The 21542-nt window shown below is 47.6% G+C and overlaps 1 protein-coding gene across 1 annotated transcript in view; it reads left to right on the plus strand.

The window, feature by feature from the left end:
* AGBL4 (AGBL carboxypeptidase 4) overlaps positions 1–21542 on the plus strand; it is a 1392661-nt gene that overhangs the window by 1261540 nt on the left and 109579 nt on the right. Inside the window, exon 9 of the mRNA XM_082372119.1 lies at positions 16435–16546. Within this exon, the coding sequence (XP_082228245.1) occupies positions 16435–16546 (112 nt within the window). The remainder of the gene's footprint in view (positions 1–16434; positions 16547–21542) is intronic.

Genomic DNA, 21542 nt, shown 5'->3' on the forward strand with positions numbered 1-21542 from the left:
TTGCTTCCTCTCTTAATTGGCTCAAGCGATGGCTCATTAGCACGGGCAGGTTTTATGGCTGCTGCAGGCCTGGGAGCAGTGCCTTTCCACCTTCCCTGGACAGAATACTCTGTTAGTGATAATGTTGGTGGAAGGACCATTTGATTGATGTTAACATTTCTGTTTAATTACACGAGCGGCTGTGGTCAGAGAGAGGTCAGTACTGTTCACTACACACACTTATTTATGTCATCATCCGCTGTCCGGGGATAACCAGTTGGAAAGAGGTGTGTGACCTTGGCCAAAATGCCTCCTCTCTCTGGGCTTCAGATGGCCAGTGGGGTGGTGCTGGGTAGCTGGCTGCTTCCTACATGTCCTCAAGCTGTCCAAATTTTGTGATTTGGGGAGTTCAGGATAAAAGAGCTCCACTCCTCAGAAACGGTTCGGTACCGAAGTTTAAAAGCCTCGCGTTCTCCTAGTGAGAATGTGTGATTCTCATTCTGAGAGTTGAAGAAAATCTCTAACCACAGGCATTAGTCCTGTTGCTAAAATAGCTGAGTAGCAACAAAGAGCCTATCATGAGAATTCACCATTCAAGACTGGGAGAATGTGAAACATAGTAATCAAGACTCCAGATGGAGAACTTCAAGGTGCCGTAGAGGTCCTGTAGGCCAGCCCCTGCACGGTGCCCCGTGGTTTGGCGGGACTTATCCAGGCATTATGGGGGAAAAAAGATTTGGAGTTCAAGTGAATTTGGGAAACACAGAGTTCAGCAAAGTTCAACAAGTTCTTTCACAATAAGACTTTTCAGTTTTGAAAATGCTAATAAACGGGAATCCCAAGAGGGGAATATAGTGTCCAGTGTTCCCCAAAGGAACCCTTTTCCTAAACAGCTCGCTCCCCCGCCACCCCCTCACCCGCTCCACCGCTACCCCATCCCCAGAGGCGGCAGGGTTTCTGAAACACAGTCTGGGAAAGGCCACTACGAGAATTCTCCGCTTGCCACCCAGCACCGTGTGTCAGGCGTTCACACACTTATTTGATCCTCGTAGCAGCTCTATGGAGGAGCGTCTCTGAAGCTTTCTCTGCTTGCAAATAATAAAAACCTACTCCAATTAGCGTGAGTACAGGAGGAAAAGCAGGAGGGAGTCGGGGGGGAGGAGCAAAGGACAGAAGGCGGCAGGTGGGAAGGAAGGTTGCTTGTCAGAACCTCAGGGCAGCACACAGAGCCCCACTCACAGACCGCCTCGCAGCGCTGGGGTCAGCCCCACCTCCCTCACGTGCTCCCTGACCTTCACTCTCTACACCTCCCCGCAGGACGTGCAGTCTCGCAAGCCTCAGTGACGTTGAATCACCTGCCTTAAGTCGTGTGGCCTGTGAGGAGTGGGCAGGGATGCAGGCGTGCCCCAGCCAAGCTGTGCTCCTGGGCTGTCCTGTACCCCCTGCTGGCACCACACACACCAGACCCAGAAGAGCAGCAGACAGGCCTGTCCTCCAGGCGCCCCTTCTCCCCCGACCCCGCTTCCTCTTCCTCCTCCTCCTCTTCCTTCTTCTTCCTCCACATTAAAGAACCATGTAATCTAGTCTAGGAAGGAGAGTGACACTTCCCAGATTTGATCACACAAAGCTTTTATTTAATAATACAAGTACCTATTCCACGGTATTTATAGTAGAATAGACAAGGTGCACTCTAGCATTTAATGGCCGATGATGGCAGCTGTCCCATGAGAGAGAATGCGTTTTATGTAAGAGGGCAGCAGTGTTTACTTACTAGACTACTGTATGCGCTCCCAGACTCTGGCTTACGGGAGGAGTAGAGAGGGCCAAAGTTACAGCAACCACAGTGCACTCTCCAGCAGCCCTCTAAGACAGTTAGATGGTGTAACGGTAGAAACAATGATACTACGGCAACTAACAAAAACACAGAACAACTATACCCTCTGTCTCACTTACTACACTCCAGCAACACTGGCCATTTTTTTCAGTTCAGGTCTGAGGTTCAATGCCACTTCACAGAAAGGCCTGCCTAGATTCTCCAAAATAAATTAGGGCTCCCATTACACTCTTTCAGAGCACTCTGTACTGTCCTTTCAGAGCCCTGGCCCCAATTTGTAATCACGTGATTATCTATTTGATGACTGTCTCCACCTCTAGACTCTAAACTCCGTGAAGGCAGGACTTCATCCCCAAAGCCTGGCATGGTGCCCAGCATAGAAGCGGCCTTTGATATATATTATCTGAATGAATACATACACACCACAGCAGTGTTTCGCAACTGTGCCACGGCACGGAGCTACGGTCCCCAGGCAAACAAGTCATCACTGCATGCCGTCAGCTCCCAGCCCTTCACTTTCAGCAACTCGGCCTCCTAACCCCAGTTGTTTTGATCATACGCTGTTGCGACATAAATACTATGATGAGCTGCTGTAGTGATTTAGTGAACGCTGGGTTCAGAGGCACACTTTGTTATTGTACATTACATCTAAAAGCCACCTTTGATCATTACCGTGACTCTCTGAGAAAGGAAAGTCAGTTTTTATTATACCCATTTGAGCAAAGGGGAAACCAAGTCTGCAGAGGTGAAGAGCCCGTTCAAAGTCCTATGGTGTGTCCAGGACTCTCCACACCCCCGGGCACTGCCTGTGCCTTACAAGCTGGAGTTGGGAGCAGAGAACTAGCAGTCTAACTTCCCCCACTCTCGTGAGTCTTCTAGCCTTGGGGCAAGACACTTCTCTCCCCTGGCCTCAGTTTCCCCCTGCCCTCTTGGAAGAGGAAAATGAAGTGAAAGGCGCTCTTCGTCATTTAGTAGAAGCACTAGGGAGAGGCTCTGTCAAGAATGGTACAGCTATAGCATGGATGAACCTTGGGGACATTATGCTAAGTGTAATAAGCCAGACACAAAAAAACAGATTTTTTTATGATTCCACTAATATGAAGTACTTAGAGTAGTCAAAAATCATAGAGACAGAAAGTAGAATGGTGATTTCCAGGGGCTGGGGTGAGGAGCGGGGAAGAGAGTTATTGTTTAATGGGTATAGAGTTTCAGTTTTACGAGATGGAAAGAGAGTTTTGGAGATGGTTGCACAACATTATGAATACTTAATACCACTTAATTGTACACTTAAAAATGATTAAAATGGTAAATTTTATGTTATGTGTATTTTATCACAATAAAAAAATAATGGTATGACTTATCAATGAAATTTGAGCATCTTTGGAGTGCTCTAGGGGGATCTCGGGCCTAGGAGCTTTGAGGGATGAACGCTGTAACTTCAGGTATCATAGAGCCAAGAGCTACGAGGCAGTGGCTGGAAGGCCTTTGGGGTCGGGGGTGATGGGCTGAGTCCGTCTATGATGGCTGGCGATTCTCACTGTCCTGCAGTAGGTGTGGCTGTCCCACACAGTGCAACTCTTGCTCTCTCTCTCTGCCACGTCCTCCTCCCCATCACCTCCTTTACAGAGAAGACAACCTCCATCCCCACCTGTACCCCACTGAGCCTGTGTGATGTGCAAGTTGCCTTGCATTTGAAAAACAGACTCTCCATCTCCATATGACAATATGAAACTCTGCATTGGGTTTGCATTTCTTAATTAGGTGCTTGTCATTGTGTATTCCATAGAGCCACGTATAAGTAAATAGTCATAGACCTTTGAATAAATTTATTGGTTTTATTTATGTTTCTGGGCATAAAAATCTATAATTACCAGGTACAGCCTCCATATAACTGGTATTTAATGACAATTACTTTTTGTTACCATAGAAATGAGTCCAAAGTAGTTACCCATAATTTCTCATTTCCCAAACCTCACACGTGCTGAATTGCAATATTACCATAGTAATTGCCTATCAGTCATCATAAAATACGCAGTTACCCAAAGGATAGCAGGATGCTGTGAAATTTCTCATTTTGGGGAAGCCTCAGTGCTTCTTGGGAGTGTGGAGGTGGGGGAGAGGAGCAGACCTCCGTGGGTGGTGCAGAAATGATTCAGCTTTATCGCATGACACTGCAGACCCTGTGGTGGAAACGGACGCTGCTACGACCCGCAGACTCGCAACGCATTATGTCTCTGGGCCCTGGTGAGCCTCACATAGCAAAGAATGCTCCAGCGCAGTAAATCCAATTTAACTAAGGTTTGTCAGGGGCCTGCTGAGTGCCGGTCCCTGTGCTACGCCTTAGGGAAGCAGATGGAAATCAGAGGCGGTCCTTGGCAGTAAGAAGCCCAGTGTTTGTACTAGAGGCGTGAGTGTGAGGCTGTGGCGACCTAGACATAATCAGAGCTAATGTCTAAGTGCCTACTAACCACACATTATATACATCATCTCCTCTGACCCTCACAACAGCCCTGAGGTGGAGGTAGTATTATGGCCCCTTTTTAATTAGAAAAGCAAATTGAGGCCCAGAAACACCAAGGAACTTGCCCCACGTCCCCCAGCAGGAAGGTTTACGAATCCAGGCAGGCCAGCCCTGGCCTGCTACAGATTCATCCCCCTGCTACACTGTATCCTGAAAGCAAGGACTGCTTCCTTCTGACTGGGGGTGACGAGGGAGGGTTTTTGAAGGGTGGATGGTATATAGACACACACAGATACACACAGATATACACACCACACGAGACACATACACATACACACACTCACCCACAGACATTGGAACTGACCAACCTTGCCCACCTCAACATCCAAAGGGGGAAACATTTTTAACTGTCCAAAATAGAATAGAACATAAAATTAGCTATGTAAAATGCAAAATACATGTCAATATTCTATTTGTTCTTTGACAGCATAAAACTATGCATTTTTCATCAACTAGAAATGGAAACAGAGATCCACTGCAAGTTGCCTCACCAAGCAATATCTGCCAGCCCCTCCTCACTGTGTCTCCTTCCCCCCCAGGCCTCATGTCCCCCCCTTGCTGCCTCTCCATAGCCTCATCAGCCTTGGAGTGGGATGGGAGCTCAAAGACCTCTTGTCCAGTGCCCTGCCCAGGGCAGGGAAACCTTAAGAAGTGCTGCACTGATGCCAGCTCTGACTGTTAGGGGGTGTTTATGTCCAGGCTAAACCTGATAGCCCATCACTTCTGCTTTCTGCCCCTGAAGGATTAGTCATGTTCAGTCCACCTTTTACATAGTAGCCCTTCAGCTGTTTGAGGATTGTGTGTCCCCACTCCTCCCCACTCCTCACTCACTCGAACCCCTGCCAGCTCCTGTTCTGCAGGCTGAACATCCCCAAAGCCTTACAACTTTTCATATGTAATCTGAAATCCATCCCTCTCCCTGTCCTTACCGCTGTGCCCTGCGCATACTCCAGATGTATGTCATGGTCTGTATTTGAGGCATGGGGTCCAGGATGGAACAGTTATAATGATGAGAATGATGATGGTGATGACAATGGCGATGGTGATGATGATGGTGATGGTGAATAGTTAATATCTATTGAACCTCCTGGGCCTGACCCTATTCTGGGTATTTTGCATGTATTGTTTAATTCTTAGAACAACTCTCATTATTCTCATTTTACAGATGAGGAGACTGAGGCATAGGTAGATTAGGTAACTCCCTTAAGTTCATAGAGCTAGCTAGTGGCATAGGAGAAGGAAGGGACCATCACAAGCCTAATTCTGGGGATGTACTTCTCCTGGTACAGGCTACATGCCCATCGCTATCTGACACTGAGCTCTCGTCAACCTAAATCTTTCCACTTGCATTCCTGCTAAGTCACAACCCTCACCACCCCCAACACCCCACCTTCTCTGAGAACCTTACAAGGAGGCATGGACTGGGCAGAAATCACGCTGCCTCTTTGAACAAAGAGGAAACCAAGCCACAGAGAGGCTAAGTCACTTGCCCAAGGTCACACAGGGAGTGAGCCACATAGTTATTTAAGATGAAACGCAAGTGACGCAGGGGCCAGACAAAGCCTTACCTCCCAGAGACTCTCTCCCGCTTTATGTAAACTGCATGATGTTTCTACAGAGGCTGAAAGGACACTGGGGCAGGCAGCGTAATCAGGTGTCTAACCCACGAGTGCACACCGCTAAAACCAATTATTCAAATGAGCTTCCCAGCCGGGTTCCTCAGAAAAGGCCAGATGGCTAGATGTCTACGGAGGCAGCTCCCCATCTCTGTCCCTGCAAGCAGCTGAATAGCCTTTCAAAGTTACAGTTGATAGTGAGTTGACTTTAATCATTGATTCTACAGTGAAGACAGGCCTCCGAGGAGACAGTAAGCCAGAATTAGTGGCTGGGGAGTCCGGAGGAGCAAAACAATATGATAGAATCAAAAACTTTATCATTCCCGGTCTTAGCTCCTAAACTGCTGCTGGAATAGTGTCAGTTCTCTATGTGCGATCCTTCCGGGGCCCCCCATTGACCATCAGAAGGAGCCTATACTCTGTAGCCTGGTCTTCAAGGCGGACACAGCGTCCAGGAAGCGCCTCCTCAGCTTCGCCTCCCACTGTCCCCCTTGCCCTGTGCGCAAACGCTCACCCGGGCGCACACTTCGTCCTGACCATCACCAGGGATCTGAGGGGGGCCTGGCCACGTGCTTGCCCTCCAGGAGGAGGCGCTGGTGAGATGGCTCCTGAGAGGAGAGTGGGAGTTAGTTGGGTGGAGAGATGAGCAACACATTCTCTACCAAAGGAATAATAATGTTAAATAACAGCAGTGATGGTAATAATGCAAACATTAATGCAATTATACAAGCTCTCGGACCCTATTCTAATAGTGTTTAATGTATTATTCCCCCTGGACATGTGGGGGTGAGAACTCGTCATGCTCCTGTTCCCACTCTCAGCCCACTTCCACCAGTGTAGGAGGAGACACAGGGGTCAGAGAGATAGAGGTCAGAATATTAGCTTTATTATTGAAAAAAGCAGAATTTGGAAGGCATGGCTTATATCTGTGACCAAAATTGACCTCCTTATACGTCACCCCAAAATTCAACTTCCCCACCAGCCACAAGCTGAGCGGGAAGGAAGCTGCCTCCCAGAAGCCACACCAAGTGGAGGAGAGGAGGACAGAACGGACCCTCCCTGCAGGGTCACAGATCCAAACAAGCTGTGCCAGGAGGGCCAGGCCCAACAGTCTCTGCTCCTTGTATCAGGTTGACCCGTCAGATAAGTTCCATCCCCTCCCTTGGGAAGAGGATGCGAGGGGATGGAGATGAAGAGCCATTCTCCTGATTCCTGGGGACTAAAAGTCCCCATTGGGATTGAAAGCAAAGGGGGGTTTCTCCCAACAACCCCATGAAACTATGAAGTAGCTTCTTATATTATCCTCATTTCACAGACAAGGAAATTGAAGCATATAGAGCAGTGAACTCACTTGCCCAAGGTCCCATGTGAGGGAGATCCAGGAGTCAAAACGAGAGAGCTGACTCGAAGCCCAAGAGCTCAGCCTCTGAGACCTGCTGCCTGAACCCCGAGTGAACAGGAGCCCTGAGGACTACCAGGTGGTCTGGAGTGGCTAGTGCACACGGTCAGGGCTGCAGCCTATGATGTAGGTTCACACACTGCACAAAGGCTAAGAGGGCAGATGGAGGCCAACAAGCCTTGCCACTTGGAGATGTTGCACCAGCCCGCAGAAGGGTGTGCCTTTTTGTAACTAGCTCATAGGACATATAATGTGCAAGCCTTGCATGGTGTACAGGTTGGGGGACGTGACGCAAGAAGCTTAAGGAATAAGTTGGGACTAGTTTGTGGAAGACCCTGAGTGTCATGCCAAGATGAAACCCTAAGACCAGCTAACACGTGTATAGCGCTTATGTCAAACAAGACGGTGTCCCCAGCATTTACACGGCTGATCTCATTTAATCCTTTAAACAACCTCTGAGGTAGGCAGAATCCACATTTTGCAGATCAGGGCTGAGGCACAGAGAGGTTAGGCCACCAGCTAATCCATGGGCCCTCCAGGGTCTTACCCAGGCAGTGTGGCTCTGCAGTCCACACTCACAACCTAAGCCACTTCTCAGGCTCAGACCAGGTGGGCAAGGGTCTCGCCAGCTCCCAGATCTGTGAAGACCTAAAGGACTTTTCTTTCCCTTATGCTTCCTCTGCCTCTTTTCATTAAAGGAATGGAAATAGCCTTCCTAGCCCCAAGGGCCAGTACTGTACACTCCTTTAGAAAACGTGCCCCCTTGGGCCTTTAAAATGGTTCTTTTGACACTTTGTAAGTGTTCTTACAGAGATAAAAATAATCCAGTAGTTCTGGAATGGACTTTCAACTCTACCCTTACATAGCTGTATGACCTTGGCCTCAGTTTCCCCATCTTTGAAATGGGGAGATTGGGTTTTATGAAATCTTGGGTCCTTCTAGTTGGTGACTGGCTCTCAGAATTGCTTTAAGCCTCAGTGTGGAAATCCCCCCAAGCCCGGGTGTTTGTTGCTGACCAGCAGGAGCCGGAAAGGAGGGGGCTGAATCCCGGAGCACACAGTCTCCACGGGAAGGGAGAGGGCGCTCCAATGACCGTTCTCCTTGTCCACCAGGAATAAGCTCCAGGAGAAAGGGCCCCAGGGAGTCTAATGTTAGAGATGACCCCTTCCCCAGGTGTGGTCTCATCACCCCCTTCTCCAATCCTACCACCTTGCCAGAAGGACCACCACTACAGGGTCAAGACCATGCTGATCCCTGGAGGTCGGAACCCTGAGTGCTCATCCTGGCTCTGCTATGAACCTTGGGCAGGTCCAGGGCCGCCTCCCATGGACATGTAATTTGTGCACTGCACAAAGGCTCCTGGTCAGGGGGTCAAGGTGGGCTGCAACTCTGCTCCCGACCCCACGTCTGGCTAGAAGAAGTGACATCATTTTGTACTTCACCCACCCAGAAGGGGCACCTGTTTTTAAATTGTCAGCCTGGAGTGGGGGGGAGGGCACCTTCTGTCAATTTGCGTAAAGGTGCCTTTTGTGCTAGGTCCTATTTGAGAGCCAGTTTCCCCATTTAAAAATTAAGGATGTTGGGACTTCCCTGGTGGTGCAGTGGTTAAGAATCTGCCTGCCAATGCAGGGGACATGGGTTCAAGCCCTGGTCCTGGAAGATCCCACATGCCACGGAGCAACTAAGCCCATGCACCACAACTACTGAGCCTGTGTTCTAGAGCCTGCGAGCCACAACTACTGAAGCCCACCTGCCTAAAGCCCGTGCTCCGCAACAGGAGAAGCCACCGCAATGAGAAGCCTGCACACCGCAAAGAAGAGTAACCCCCACTCGCCACAACTAGAAAAAGCCCACGCGCAACAACGAAGACCCAACGCAGCCAAAAATAAATAAATAAATAAATTTATTTAAAAAATTAAGGGTGTTGCATCCACCCCTCACCTCACATGAGTCCCTCTATCAGGCCCTGAGCTGACTCCCAGGGCTGCTAAGAGAGAATAGAGTGATGGTTAAGAACATAGGCTTTAGAGCTGAGCACACCAGGTTCAAGTCCTGCCTCTGTCCCTTGTCCTTGCTGAGCTAGGGGCAGATTGCTTAACCTTTCTGTTTATTTCCATTTCTTCAGTTTAACTGCAAGTTGGCTGTGTACCTGACACTGGGCTAACACTGAAGAATCGATGGCAAATGAAATTGATTTAGTCTCTGCCCTCCCAGTGCTTTTAGGTCTTTGAGCAAAACATGAATTTGTCCAAGGTCATAAAACTACTCAGTGGTCGATCTGGGACTCAAACCCAAATCCTTCTGAATTGGAGCCTATGTAATTATCCATCCTCCTCCTCTGCCTCCGCAGCCTGGGTCACATCCTTGTTGTGGTCATCTAAGAAGGAATGTGAGGGGAATGCTTTAAATATCTCGGTGGTGGTGATGGAGAGGTGATTGTTATAATTATCCCTTGTGTGTGTGTTTGAGACAAAGGACACTGCCCGCTCCCCTCTGTCTCCACCACAGCAGAGCCCAGCCCACCTGCTAAGCATTTTGCAGGAGCTGTTGATGACAGCTTGTCTGGCATCCTGACACTGGCCAATCAATAGAGCTGGAAGGTGCCTCAGGCCAAGGGCAACTGAATCCCAACCTCTTAGTGGCATTAAATAAAGCAATATTTATTTTGCTTTTGGTGCAAATATACTTAATCCAATGCAGCTCATTGGTAATGCTGAAAAACTGCTGCGTTTGAGGGACAATTGCATGCGCACCCCATACATCTCTGCTTGTCAACGCCACCCTTCCAGGAGCACACAGCCCTACCGTGCTGAGGACAAGACTGACCTGGAGGCACCAAACTGCCTTTTTCTCTACCCTTTAGAGGATATGAAAAGGAAATCCTAAGGAGGGGAATTAAAATCATTGCTCTCATTCCAGCTGCCATTATTGCAACAGGGATGAGGCACGATGCCCTTCACAAGATGGAGCTATTTATTTGCCATTTAAATAATGTTCTCTGGAACCATGTATCTCTGCCATTGGGCCGAAGAGAAGGAGAGCAGTACAGGAAGAGCAGACAGAGGAGTAGCCTAGCAACTCTTTCACAGATCACATAGCCTCCTTGATGGCTGGGGGGACCTCAAAGGGTCACTGGGTTCAGTAAGACCTGGGTTTGAATCCCAGCTCTATATTCTAGTAGTTGTCAAGTGACCTTCTCGAAGTCATATCTCTCTTGGATTTTATTTGCTCATTTATGAAATGGGGATAAACACTACCTACCTACCTCACTTGGCTATTGTGAGAGTGTCTAGCACGTAACAAGTGCTTAAATACTTTTCAAAATATGTCTTCAAGTAATTATCTAAACCTTGTTTACAAACCTTCAGGGTATTTGTTCATGCATTTGTGCATCTATTCAATAATCTATATATTCAATAGATATATTGAACCTTCTCAGCACCTCAGTCTATAGTAGGGAAGTTGGAGTGGAGGTAGGCAAGATGACACAGACATATTCCCTGGCCTCATTGGGCTCACAGTTTGGAAGAAGAAAGAAAAGATACTCAAGAGTATCTCCAACTCAAGAGGAAGAAGTTATATATAAACTTGACTTTCATAAATTTGGATTTTCTAGAATGGTCCTAATGTCAAATATTCGATATTCTTGGTGCCATAGATAGCCCCTCTCATGTTAGAACATGGGTCCTGATTTTGAGCTCATGCAGAAATTTTACCTTGAAAATAAATAGCAGAATAGTAGAGGACCAAGGAGACACAGGCCCAGAGCAGAGACCCCAGATTTCATACTAAGTGACCCTAAAGTGGCAACCATAGGGGTGAGAGCCGGACATCTGGAAGTCATCTTGTCCATTCCCCTATCTTTAGGCAGCTGAAACCACTGAAGAGTAAGAACCTGCACCAGCACTGCCTTCCCAGTGCCTATAGCCCAGGGAAGGACACAAGCATAAAACACAAGCATAACACTGTTAGAAATGCATAGAATTTCCAAGCTTTCTACTTCCCTCACTTCGCACATACCATGAACTCTGCCTGGAATGCTCTCTCATGTCTTGACTTTGGCAAACTCCCATCTTCTCTTCAAAGCTCTGAGCAATGTGAGAACTCCTAGAGGCAAGGACTGGGTCTGATGCAAATCTCAAATGTTGGAAAATGCATGCAATTAATGTTAAGATATTGGTAACCCTTAACTATTTGGCATTTCTTTTAAAAACTGTATCAATCCTTTTTCTAGAATATTTTGTTCTCCTTGTATTTCAACTTCACTTTATTCAAAATGTATGCTTCCTCCAAGTCCCTAACTTTGGAGGTAAAGCCCAATTATTGATGCTTTGAATCACTTAATGAGAGAGCGGGAAGAGTCCTCCATGAGTGAAGTATAACACCCTTGTTTTACAGAGAAGAGCATGGAGCCCAGGGGAGGGAGGTGACTTTCCCAAGATGATATAGATATTAGAGGTGAGGCCTGTCCCCCAGGCCCTAGCCAGGGCTTTACTTTACTAAGACGTTTTCTTCAATAAATAGCAGTCTTTCTACTGATAGACTGGTTGCCAATAAAGCAGTCTTTAAAAATCATCTCAAAAAAACCCAGCACAGGTACTACTGATTTCAGAGTTCCACAAATGCTTTAGCTTCTAAAGAGCTCCAGGATTCCTGGGGATTGAGTTGCCTTTGAATCACCAGCCATACTCTGCTTTCATCTGTAGGCTGGATCAAGGAGTGGATCTTTCAGGATCTCTCACCAATAACACTTTTCCTTCAGTTTCAAATCTCACTTTTTTGAATCAAAGAGGCTTCCTGGAAGCAGTATGGCCAGGTGTGAAGACCATGGAGCCCAGGACCAGGACACCTGGATTCCAGTCTGGGCCCTGTGGAGTACAGGTTAGGCGACCTTGGAGGAATGGCTTACCTCACCTTCTCTGGCCCTCAATGCTCCCACTTGAAAAACGGAATCCACCTGTGTGGCTGGATGGTTGTGAGAACTGTATCATATGAGATAGGAAAATGCTTGGGAAAGAATGAAATGTTCATTCAACAACTAAGTCTTTATTGTCTACTGTAGTCCAGGCTCTTTGTCAGGCACAGGAGTACAAACACAAATAAGACATCATCCTTGCCCTTGAGGAATTCATGGTCCAGTGGGGAAGACAGACTGAATAATTACTATATCTTGTGCTGTAGCCACTCCGATGTGGGAGCAGTGGATGCCATGGGAGCAGAGGAGAAGCACCCATCCCACATTTGCGGAGAGTAAGTCAGCACGCCTTCCTGGAGTAGATGATATTTAGATTTAGACAATTTCAACGATACCACAGTCACCACCACTGCCACTGTCATCACTGGCTACCATTTATTCAATATTCATTCTGTCTGAGGATTCTGCTGGGCCATTTACAGACACTAGTTCATGTATGCAATCCAGAAGGTCGAGGTTGTTATCCTCATTTTACATATGATAAAACAGAAACCCAGAGGGGTTTTAAAAAAAGAAATTTTGAAAAGGTCACACAGCTGGTAAGGAGTACAGCCAAAACTGAAGCCTAACTGACTCCCAAAGCTTCTGGTCTTCCCAACGTAACCTCATTGTTCTGTGTGACTCCGTGGGGCAAGACTGAGACTGATGGGTGAAGTCACCGGAAGACAAATTTCAGCTAAAGAGAAGGAAGACTTTCTTAACAGAGCTGTCCAAGAATGGGATAAGCTGCTTGGGGAGGCGGTGGGTACCAGGTCCTGGAGGTGTCATGGAACAGGCTGGTGACTTGGCCAAGACTTTGTTGAGGACATTCTTGTTTGGAAGAGGGAGAGGTAGGTAAGCTAACCATCTCAAAGGATACAGTTTATGATTAAGTCTTGTCATCAACGACAATGTTCCCTTCCAAATTTTTAGATGCTCAGTACGGGCTGGAAGAGCTCTCTGGGAACAGCACCCAGACCAATGGTTTTGTCTCCTTGGTAACCAGCCATTGGGAAGTGGGCAATATAGGGGCCTGCTGGCATTTTCCATAAATTAGCCCACAGAGCCATATGGTTAGGGATGCTCTCAGTTAAAGAAACAGGAACTGACTCCACCACTTGAACAAAAATGGAATTTATAGGAAGGGGCTTACAGAATGAAGCAGAAGCTGGAAGACCAGACTTGGAAAACAACTAATTAACAGAGTAGCTCTGGAGGGCAGAAAAATTGGCTGTTGGCAGGAATAATCTATCTCTCTTCCACGGTAGCACTGCTGTATGACCCAACTCCCAGCGTGGCATCACCTAGTCCAAGTTTAAGTGCTGGACAGAAGTAGCTGTTGCCTGAGTCTGGGTTTCCTGCCGCTGCTCTGGATGCCAGGTCATTGGGCCCATCTCTCTTCTGGGGTTAGAGAAAAGGCACCGTCACAGTGTCATCATCTTTTAATGATGGAGGAACGAACGCTCCCTAATCCTGCCCCATCTAATCACAGAGTTAGATACTAGGAATTCCCCAGAGAAAATGGGCAAATGCCTACTACCTTAGGAGAGAACAGGGCATGGATGTGAGCTCAGATCTGCCTGATTTCCAAACTGGGAAGAAAGCCAGGAGGTCATCCCTGACCACTGCTGTCTGCTGCCCACTCCAGCCCCTGATGGACTGCAAACCGATTAGTCTGTGCCACTGATATAGCATGTAGCACAAAACAATGATAAAGTACAAGGAAACAACAACATAACATTTTTGATCTGCTATTATGTGCCAGAACCTGTGCTATAAATTAAGTTTGTCCTCACTTAATCCTGATAACATGGTCCTGAATTATAAATGTACATAAGCCTGTGAGGAGATCTTCTTTCTCCTGTTAGACTATGTTTCTTGTGAGCACGGAATGTCAGACTGCTTGTAAACTGATCCTGACATCACCCCTTCTCTCAAGCAAGTTGTTTATAACCCTCTGTGCTTCAGTTTCCACATCTGCAAAATGGGAATAATAATAGTACCTCCCTCATAAGGTTGACCTAGATAAAGTATTTCACACTTAGTAAAGTACTTAATTCTTGGGACAAAGTAATGTCTGTTGACCGTGACCCCTTGACTGTGATGATGATACTGTTGTAACCTGCATATGACTGTTTCTGTCCCCACTTTGCCATCAATGAGAAGCCAACACCAGCACCCAATTCATCTAAGTATAGCAATGCAAAGACGAAACAGTGAACCTCCATGCCGGGCACTCGAGGCCCTTACATTTCCCCTCCCACTCCCTTTACAGCTCACCATCACCACCTCTTCACTACATATATACATAGTACTCTATGATTCAGTCAAATCAAATTGTCCACCATTCCCCCAATAGCCTGGGTGGCTTCACAGTTCCTTTCTTTGCTTGCACTTTTCCTTCTGCCACCAACACCTGGAAAAATTCTATTCATTCAGCAAGACCCAACTCAAATGATTTTTCCTCAGTGAAGCCTTTCCCTATGTGTCCCCACGAAACATTAGTTATTCTCCCACAGGGTTCCCAGCCAGCTTACTTTAAATGATGGGGGAAATTATTATTATTTACTCCCCAACACCACCCCAACCACCTTGAAGGAGGGGTCCTCGGTAGAATACTTTATTTTTCTGAGTAAGATGAGCAGTGGGGTTGTAAATGTAACAAGCTGAGAGGGGGTTGAGTTTTAGAACTTAAGGAAATAGAGGGGTTGGGAAAATAAGTAGGGATGGGTAAAATAGTAAAATAAGATGGGATGGAAGGGATAGAAAAGAAAAGGGGGACAATTTGGGCAAAGAAGGGGGGGACAATTTGGCAAAAAGTTCATCAGTTTTGAATCTGGTTAAAAATCTGCGAAGAGCAGAATTTTATCCTATAGGTGATGGAGAATCATAGATGAATCTTGATCAAGAAGGCAAGATTGTCAGATCTGTGTGGGAGACATTCTGGAGACAGGAAGAGGATGGATGCGGTAATCTGAGTTGTGAGCAAGAACAGGGTTTCTGAAGTTGTCCCTCAGCCTGGGCTGGCCTGGAGAAAGCCTACAGTGTGCAAAGGCCCAGCAGATGGAAGCGTGGGCCCAGAGACCTGGGGGTGGTGCATCTTTCCAAGGACAAGCAAGGCTTTGAGTCGATCTGGAGGAAAAAAAGGGAAGGAAGAGGGATAGGAGGAGACCAGAGGTCACGGTCCCACTTGCCCTGGTGAAGTAATTAATGTGTCCATGGGAGATTGTGGAGAAGGTGGGCAGGGTAGCTCTCACTGAGCAGGTGACCTGTGAGCAAAGACTGGCACTAAGTGAGAACGAATCACTCAGCCATCTGGAGGAAGAGGCTTCCAGGCAGAGGGGACAGCCTGTCCGAGAGCCCCGGGGCTGCAAGTACTCAGTTTGTTGGAGGAACAGTAGGAGGCCAGAACCTGGCAGAGAAGAAGCAGGAGTGACCGTGTTAGGAGCTGAAGTCAGAGAAGATAATGGGTGGAACACATGGGCACTTGTAGCTAGTGGTAAGGACTTTGGCTCTTACTCTGCATCTAGCAGAGAACCATTTGAGCAAAGAAGGGACTCCATCAGACTTATGTTTTAATAGGATCACCCTGGGTGTTGTGTGCAAAAGGGGGAGGGTATGTAGGGTGAGAGGTGGGGTAGGAGGATGGAAGGGTGGAAACAAAACCAGGTAAGAGATTATTACAATACTCCGGACCTTGGTCCAAGCTCAAGGTGATAGCAGTGGAGGTGATAAAGAAGTTCTGGGTTCTGACTATATTTTGAAGGTAGACACAATGGATTGGCTGTGGGTGTGAGACAGAGAGGAACAGTGGGGAAAGCGATGGTTTTGGCCTGAGCCTTCTTTCTGGCCCTGTATTGGAGATGCGCATGCGTCTGTGGTCTCAGGGCATGGACACTGAAGTGAGACTGCTCCGCAGAAATATGTTTGAACCTCTCTGTGACTCAGTTTCTTCTTCTGTAGAGCAGGAATTATAATAATAGTGACCTCATAGGGTTGTTGAAGGTGACTGAATTAATGCATGTAAAATGCTCAGCACTATCTCTGGCAAAAAACAAACAAACAAACACGTGCTAGGTAAGTGACATAATGACTGCTCCTGTACTGACTCTGACTTTGGGTACTGCCTAGGTGCTCTCTGATGGGGTTCGACCTGAACCGTCACTGGCTGGATCCCTCTCCGTGGGCCCACCCCACCCTGCATGGGGTGAAACAGCTTATCATTCAGATGTACAACGACCCAGTGAGTAACTGAACCCCCTCAGCCGCTGCTGGTCTTACGGCTTGATCTGGGAAAGGGCAGTGTTGTACTGGGAAGGCCCACTAGGAGCTGCAAAGTAGGAATTCAGGGTCAAAACCCGGGAGGGACTAGGCCTGCTGGTCTCTTCTCTGACTTGGACAAGTGCTTCCCCACCCCTCACGAATACTGGCTTCAGTTGTGGAGATCTCGTGGGGTGGAGGAAATATACCGGAGCACATTTATCAGGGCTCTTGGGTTACAAGTGAAAGAAATACAACTTGAACTAGTTTACACAGAATAGAGAATTTTTTAGAAGAGTCCCAGAGCCTCATATACAGTTGGAGACTGTAGCCTGGCCTCCTGCATCTCTAGGGAGCTTGTGCCAACTGTCATGTCCAGTGGTTGCCCCACTGGAGAGTGACTCACTCTCATATTCTAGTTCCAGTTCCAAGAGGGACTGGCGTTCCTCTGGGCAGGAAGTGGAGGACACGGCCACCTCTGGGCAGGGCAACTCTGGTCCAAGAGGCAAGGATATGTAAGGACAGGACAGCCTCGCTGGAATCATGTAGTTGACCTTGGGGTGTGTGGCGGTAGTGACAAATCTGTTCCTAGAGAAGAGGGCCTGCTATTCCAGAAAGAAGGGGAATGGGGATGTCCACACTGAGTTTGCTCACAGGGACACGACTTTGTGAGAAATAGGAGAAGACATTGGGGTTTCATAGCTTAGAGAAGAAAGGAGGACAACCACCATCATTCTCTCTGAAGAGTTATGAAGGAGGATAGTCAGACATCTTCCAGGTGGAGGTCAAAGCAAGAGGTAAGGTCGATAGAGAAATAAAACTTCTTAACCATTAGAGCTGCCCGAGGATGGAGTGGGTGTGTGACCTGTGAACTTGGCCTTACTAAAAGTGTTCAACTTGAAGCTAAATGACACTGTCAAAAATAGTGCATGGAGGAGACTCAATTGTTTGGAAGACATTATAGTGAGACTACATGTGAGTGAGTCTCTTCCAACATTGATGATTGTGATTTATGACCCCTTGACTGCCATCAGGTGACAGATATTGATTGCTAAGACAGCAAAGATCCCAGAGTTGGGGTATTTCAGTGATGCACCTGTGTACCTCATTCTACTCACTCTCTTTGAAGATACCAATAAGAATTAAAGAATTAAAGAGCAATATGGGGGCTTCCCTGGTGGCACAGTGGTTAGGAATCTGCCTGCCAATGCAGGGAACACGGGTTCGAGCCCTGGTCTGGGAAGATCCCACATGCCGCGGAGCAACTGGGCCCGTGAGCCACAACTACTGAGCCTGCGCGTCTGGAGCCTGTGCTCCGCAACGGGAGAGGACGCGACAGTGAGAGGCCCGCGCACCGCGATGAAGAGTGGCCCCCGCTCACCGCAACTGGAGAAAGCCCTCGCACAGAAACGAAGGCCCAACACAGCCAAAAATAAATTAATTAATTAATTAATTTAAAAAATTCCCTTAAAAAAAAAAAAGAGCAATATGTATTGACCAGGCAGAATTGTGTACATAAAAACAAATGTATATATTAGAGCAAGGGTTAATGAAAAAGTAAGTAAGTCCTTAGGTGCAAAGTAGTTATCTCACCTCAGCTGCCATCTTTATCTTCCTCTGTGAGCTTTGCTTCCCTAGGTCTTTTTATAACCCACTTGCTGTCAGGGCTTACGTAGCCATAGCTTTAGTATATCTGCCTCCTTCTCCAATTCATCCCTCCTTGTCTACAAAAGAAGGTGTTAGCTATACTCTCCAAACCCCGTTATTACCCTGAACTTTTGATCCATCCTGACCAGCTTTCCTGGCAGAGAAATGCTGCTTCTGAATTGCTCAGGAGGTGTCTGTAGTCAGCTGGGTTCTGTTCCCCAGACCTCGGTGTTAACTGTAGTTTCCCTGATAGAATCGTGACCCCTCCTTCTTCTGCCACCTTCTTATTAAAAGAGGGCAGCCCCTACATTTTTTCTGATCTGGCTGATAATAGCTATTCAATAACTATTTGTTGAGTTGCATTGGATTGAACATGGCAAATCCTGTTATGCCCACTGTAATGTGGTTTATAGATACTAAAGAGCTATTCACAGAGGGGACAACGAGGCATGATCAAAGAAAAGACACGAGGCAGGAGAAGTGACAGAGTGGGAGCCTCAGAACAAAGTGGTATTTTAGGTGAATCCCCGAGGAGAGAACTGGGGGAGGAACAGAAGGGAGGGCGTCAAGTTTGCTAAAGAGAAGAGACATCAGCCTGCCGTTGCCATCATCAATCTGAAGTCATTGATTTGCTCCCAGGCAACTGGGCACTCGATCCTGTTACAGAATACAGATCAGGCGAGGCCAAGTTTCAGAGGTATTAGGATATTCTTTGTGCTATGAGTAGATTGATCATCATCTGGTCGGACCTTAGTAAACACACTTGGATGCTGAGCGAGTTGTGGGAGCTGCCTTCTTCCTGAAAGTCCACTCCTTTACGCCCCAAGCAAGGATGCGGAGCGCTAACATCAGAGCCAAGCCGACTTGGACCAGGACCCCGGATGCCTCCATCTCCTCCTCTCTTCCCCGACCCCTGCCCAGAACCTTACTCCATTCTTTCCTTCCTGTTTCCACAAATATTTATCAAGTAGTTTCTAACTACCAGGCATTGTAGTCCTAATAGTGAACAAAACCCTAACTCTTACAATCTAGTGGGAGAATAAGCATTAAACAAGTAAATACTTACTGATAAATGTAGATTTACAAATTGTGTCAAGGGTTACCAAAAGAATGTACAAAGCGTGATCTGTAGAAAGGATGGTTAAAAGTTTCGGCTTGCCCAGGGCAGTTCTGGTTTATACCCATTGTCCTGGAGTATTTATTAATGGTACTTCCTTCCACTCTTAAAAGCATCCCTGTTTGGATGACAAATTACACTATCTCTCTACCTAAAAGCTATGTGAGGGACTTCCCTGGTGGTCCAGTGGGTAAGACTCCATTCTCCCAATGCAGGGGGCCCGGGTTCGATCCCTGATCAGGGAGCTAGATCCCACATGCATGCCACAACTAAGAGTTCTCATGCTGCAACTAAGAAGCCTGCATGCTGCAACTAAGAGTCTGCATGCCACAACTAAAGATCCCGCAGACTGCAACGAAGATCCCACGTGCCGCAACTAAGACCCAGTGCAGCCAAAATAAATAATTTTTTTTTTTTTTTAAAAAGGAAGAAACATCAGAGGTGTTAAAAAAAAAAAGCTATGTGAAAGCACCTAACACGGTACCCGGTGTGTACCAGATCCTCAACAAACATTATTTGTATCCCATTCAAATTCACATGTGACTTCGAGAGTCAATGTGCCCAGCTGTAAACACCACAGCGCCCCAGGCATCTGCCCTAATAGCGTTAAATGCGTTTCTACCCTGGACCTTCACCATCACAGACATCATCAGAATCACTCAACCCCAGAGCTATCTAAACTGCCAGGACAGCTTCTGACCTTGTTTCTAATGCTCACAGCCTCACACCTTCCATCCTGGTGGCCTGCTCACAGGATCCGCAAGCAGAGAATCAGAAAGACCCTTGCTGATGGGCAGGGTCTATATCTGTGAGCATTGTTGTTCCTCAAAGAACTGGTGAGGGAGGAACCTCGTGCTGGGTGCTGTGAATAGTCAGAGCTGGTGTCTACCTTAAGGAGTCCACAACCTGGTAGAAACAGCCATTTACAGACAGTTATTCTAGGTGCATTTGTGGAGGGAGGCACGGGGGTGGTGGGAGCCACAGAAGGAGCCGAAGCCAGGAAGCAACACCTGAGCTGATATGTGAAGGCTGCTCAGGGCAGGGAGGGCTTTTCCAGGCAGAGGAGGCATCTGAACATCTGCCTTGAGATGGAGACACCCTCGGGAGGCTGCAAGTCGTTCAGTGTGGCTGGTACTGAGGACAGACAGAGGGGCAGAAGAGGGGCTGTGATATAGGGCTTTGGTAGAATAAATTTGGACTTTATTCTCATGGAAATGGGGAGCCACTGAAGGATTTTAAGCAGGGAAGTAACAGGATCAGTTTTGCATTTCAGAAATATCCCACTGGTGCCTAGAAGGGGATGGATTCAGAGGGTGCCAGGCTAGAGGCTGGAGACCATTAGAACCTGTTGCTTGGGGCAGAGAGGAGGGGTAGTCTGGAGATATTACAGAGGGAGACACGAGCGACTGTGGCTGATGGGAGAGGAAGGAATCCTGCGTGATGCCCATGGTTTGGCTTGGACAGTGGAGTGGAGGTGGTGCCCTTCCTGAGATGGGAACCCAGGAGGACCAGTAAGCGTGGGGAAAAGCTTTAGATGTACTGGTGTTGAGGCGGAGCAGGAGAGAATCTCCTGGAATGAGCCCTCTGTGTCCTCACCTGGCAGCAAGGGCCTGCTGTCTTCGCATTAATGATGGTGTTGACTTCAAAGCTGCTTTCCTAGCCCTGTGCTCACTGCACCCTCCACCCGTCTCCGGGACTTGGATATTAAACGATGCTCTTGACAAAGGAGCCTTTAACCCACTGGATCTCAGATACAAAGCGTTTAATGTCCCACTTCCAGGACAGCTCCCTGTGGTCAGTGTGGCCCCTGTTTACCAGTTGTGATTGATTGTCCCCCAGGGCAGGGTCTGTCTGATTCAGTCCCCAGTACCCAATAGGGACCTGGCTCTGAGCAGGCACTCCATGTAAATGCCGAGCAAATGAGGAAGCAAACCCAGAGCCTCCGTGACTTGGTTTTTATGAGTCTCCTGATAAAAAGGAGTGACTGGACCACAGACCCCCTCCCCAATCTCACCTTCCCCTCAGAGCGTCCTGGATTCTGCTGCCACCATCGCTATGCCCTCCTTAAGGCTCTGGTCTGTGCACACAAACCTTTTCTTTGGTTTCCCTGCAACCTGCTGAGATTGTCCTAAACTCCCAGAGACAGAACCTGAGAGTTTAGGACAATCTCTGCAGGTTGCCTTGTGCAAGACCCTTGGGTAACCTCAGAGTTACA

This window comes from Balaenoptera borealis (assembly GCF_965194805.1).
Source record: "Balaenoptera borealis genome assembly, chromosome: 1".
Taxonomy (NCBI): Eukaryota; Metazoa; Chordata; class Mammalia; order Artiodactyla; family Balaenopteridae; genus Balaenoptera; species Balaenoptera borealis.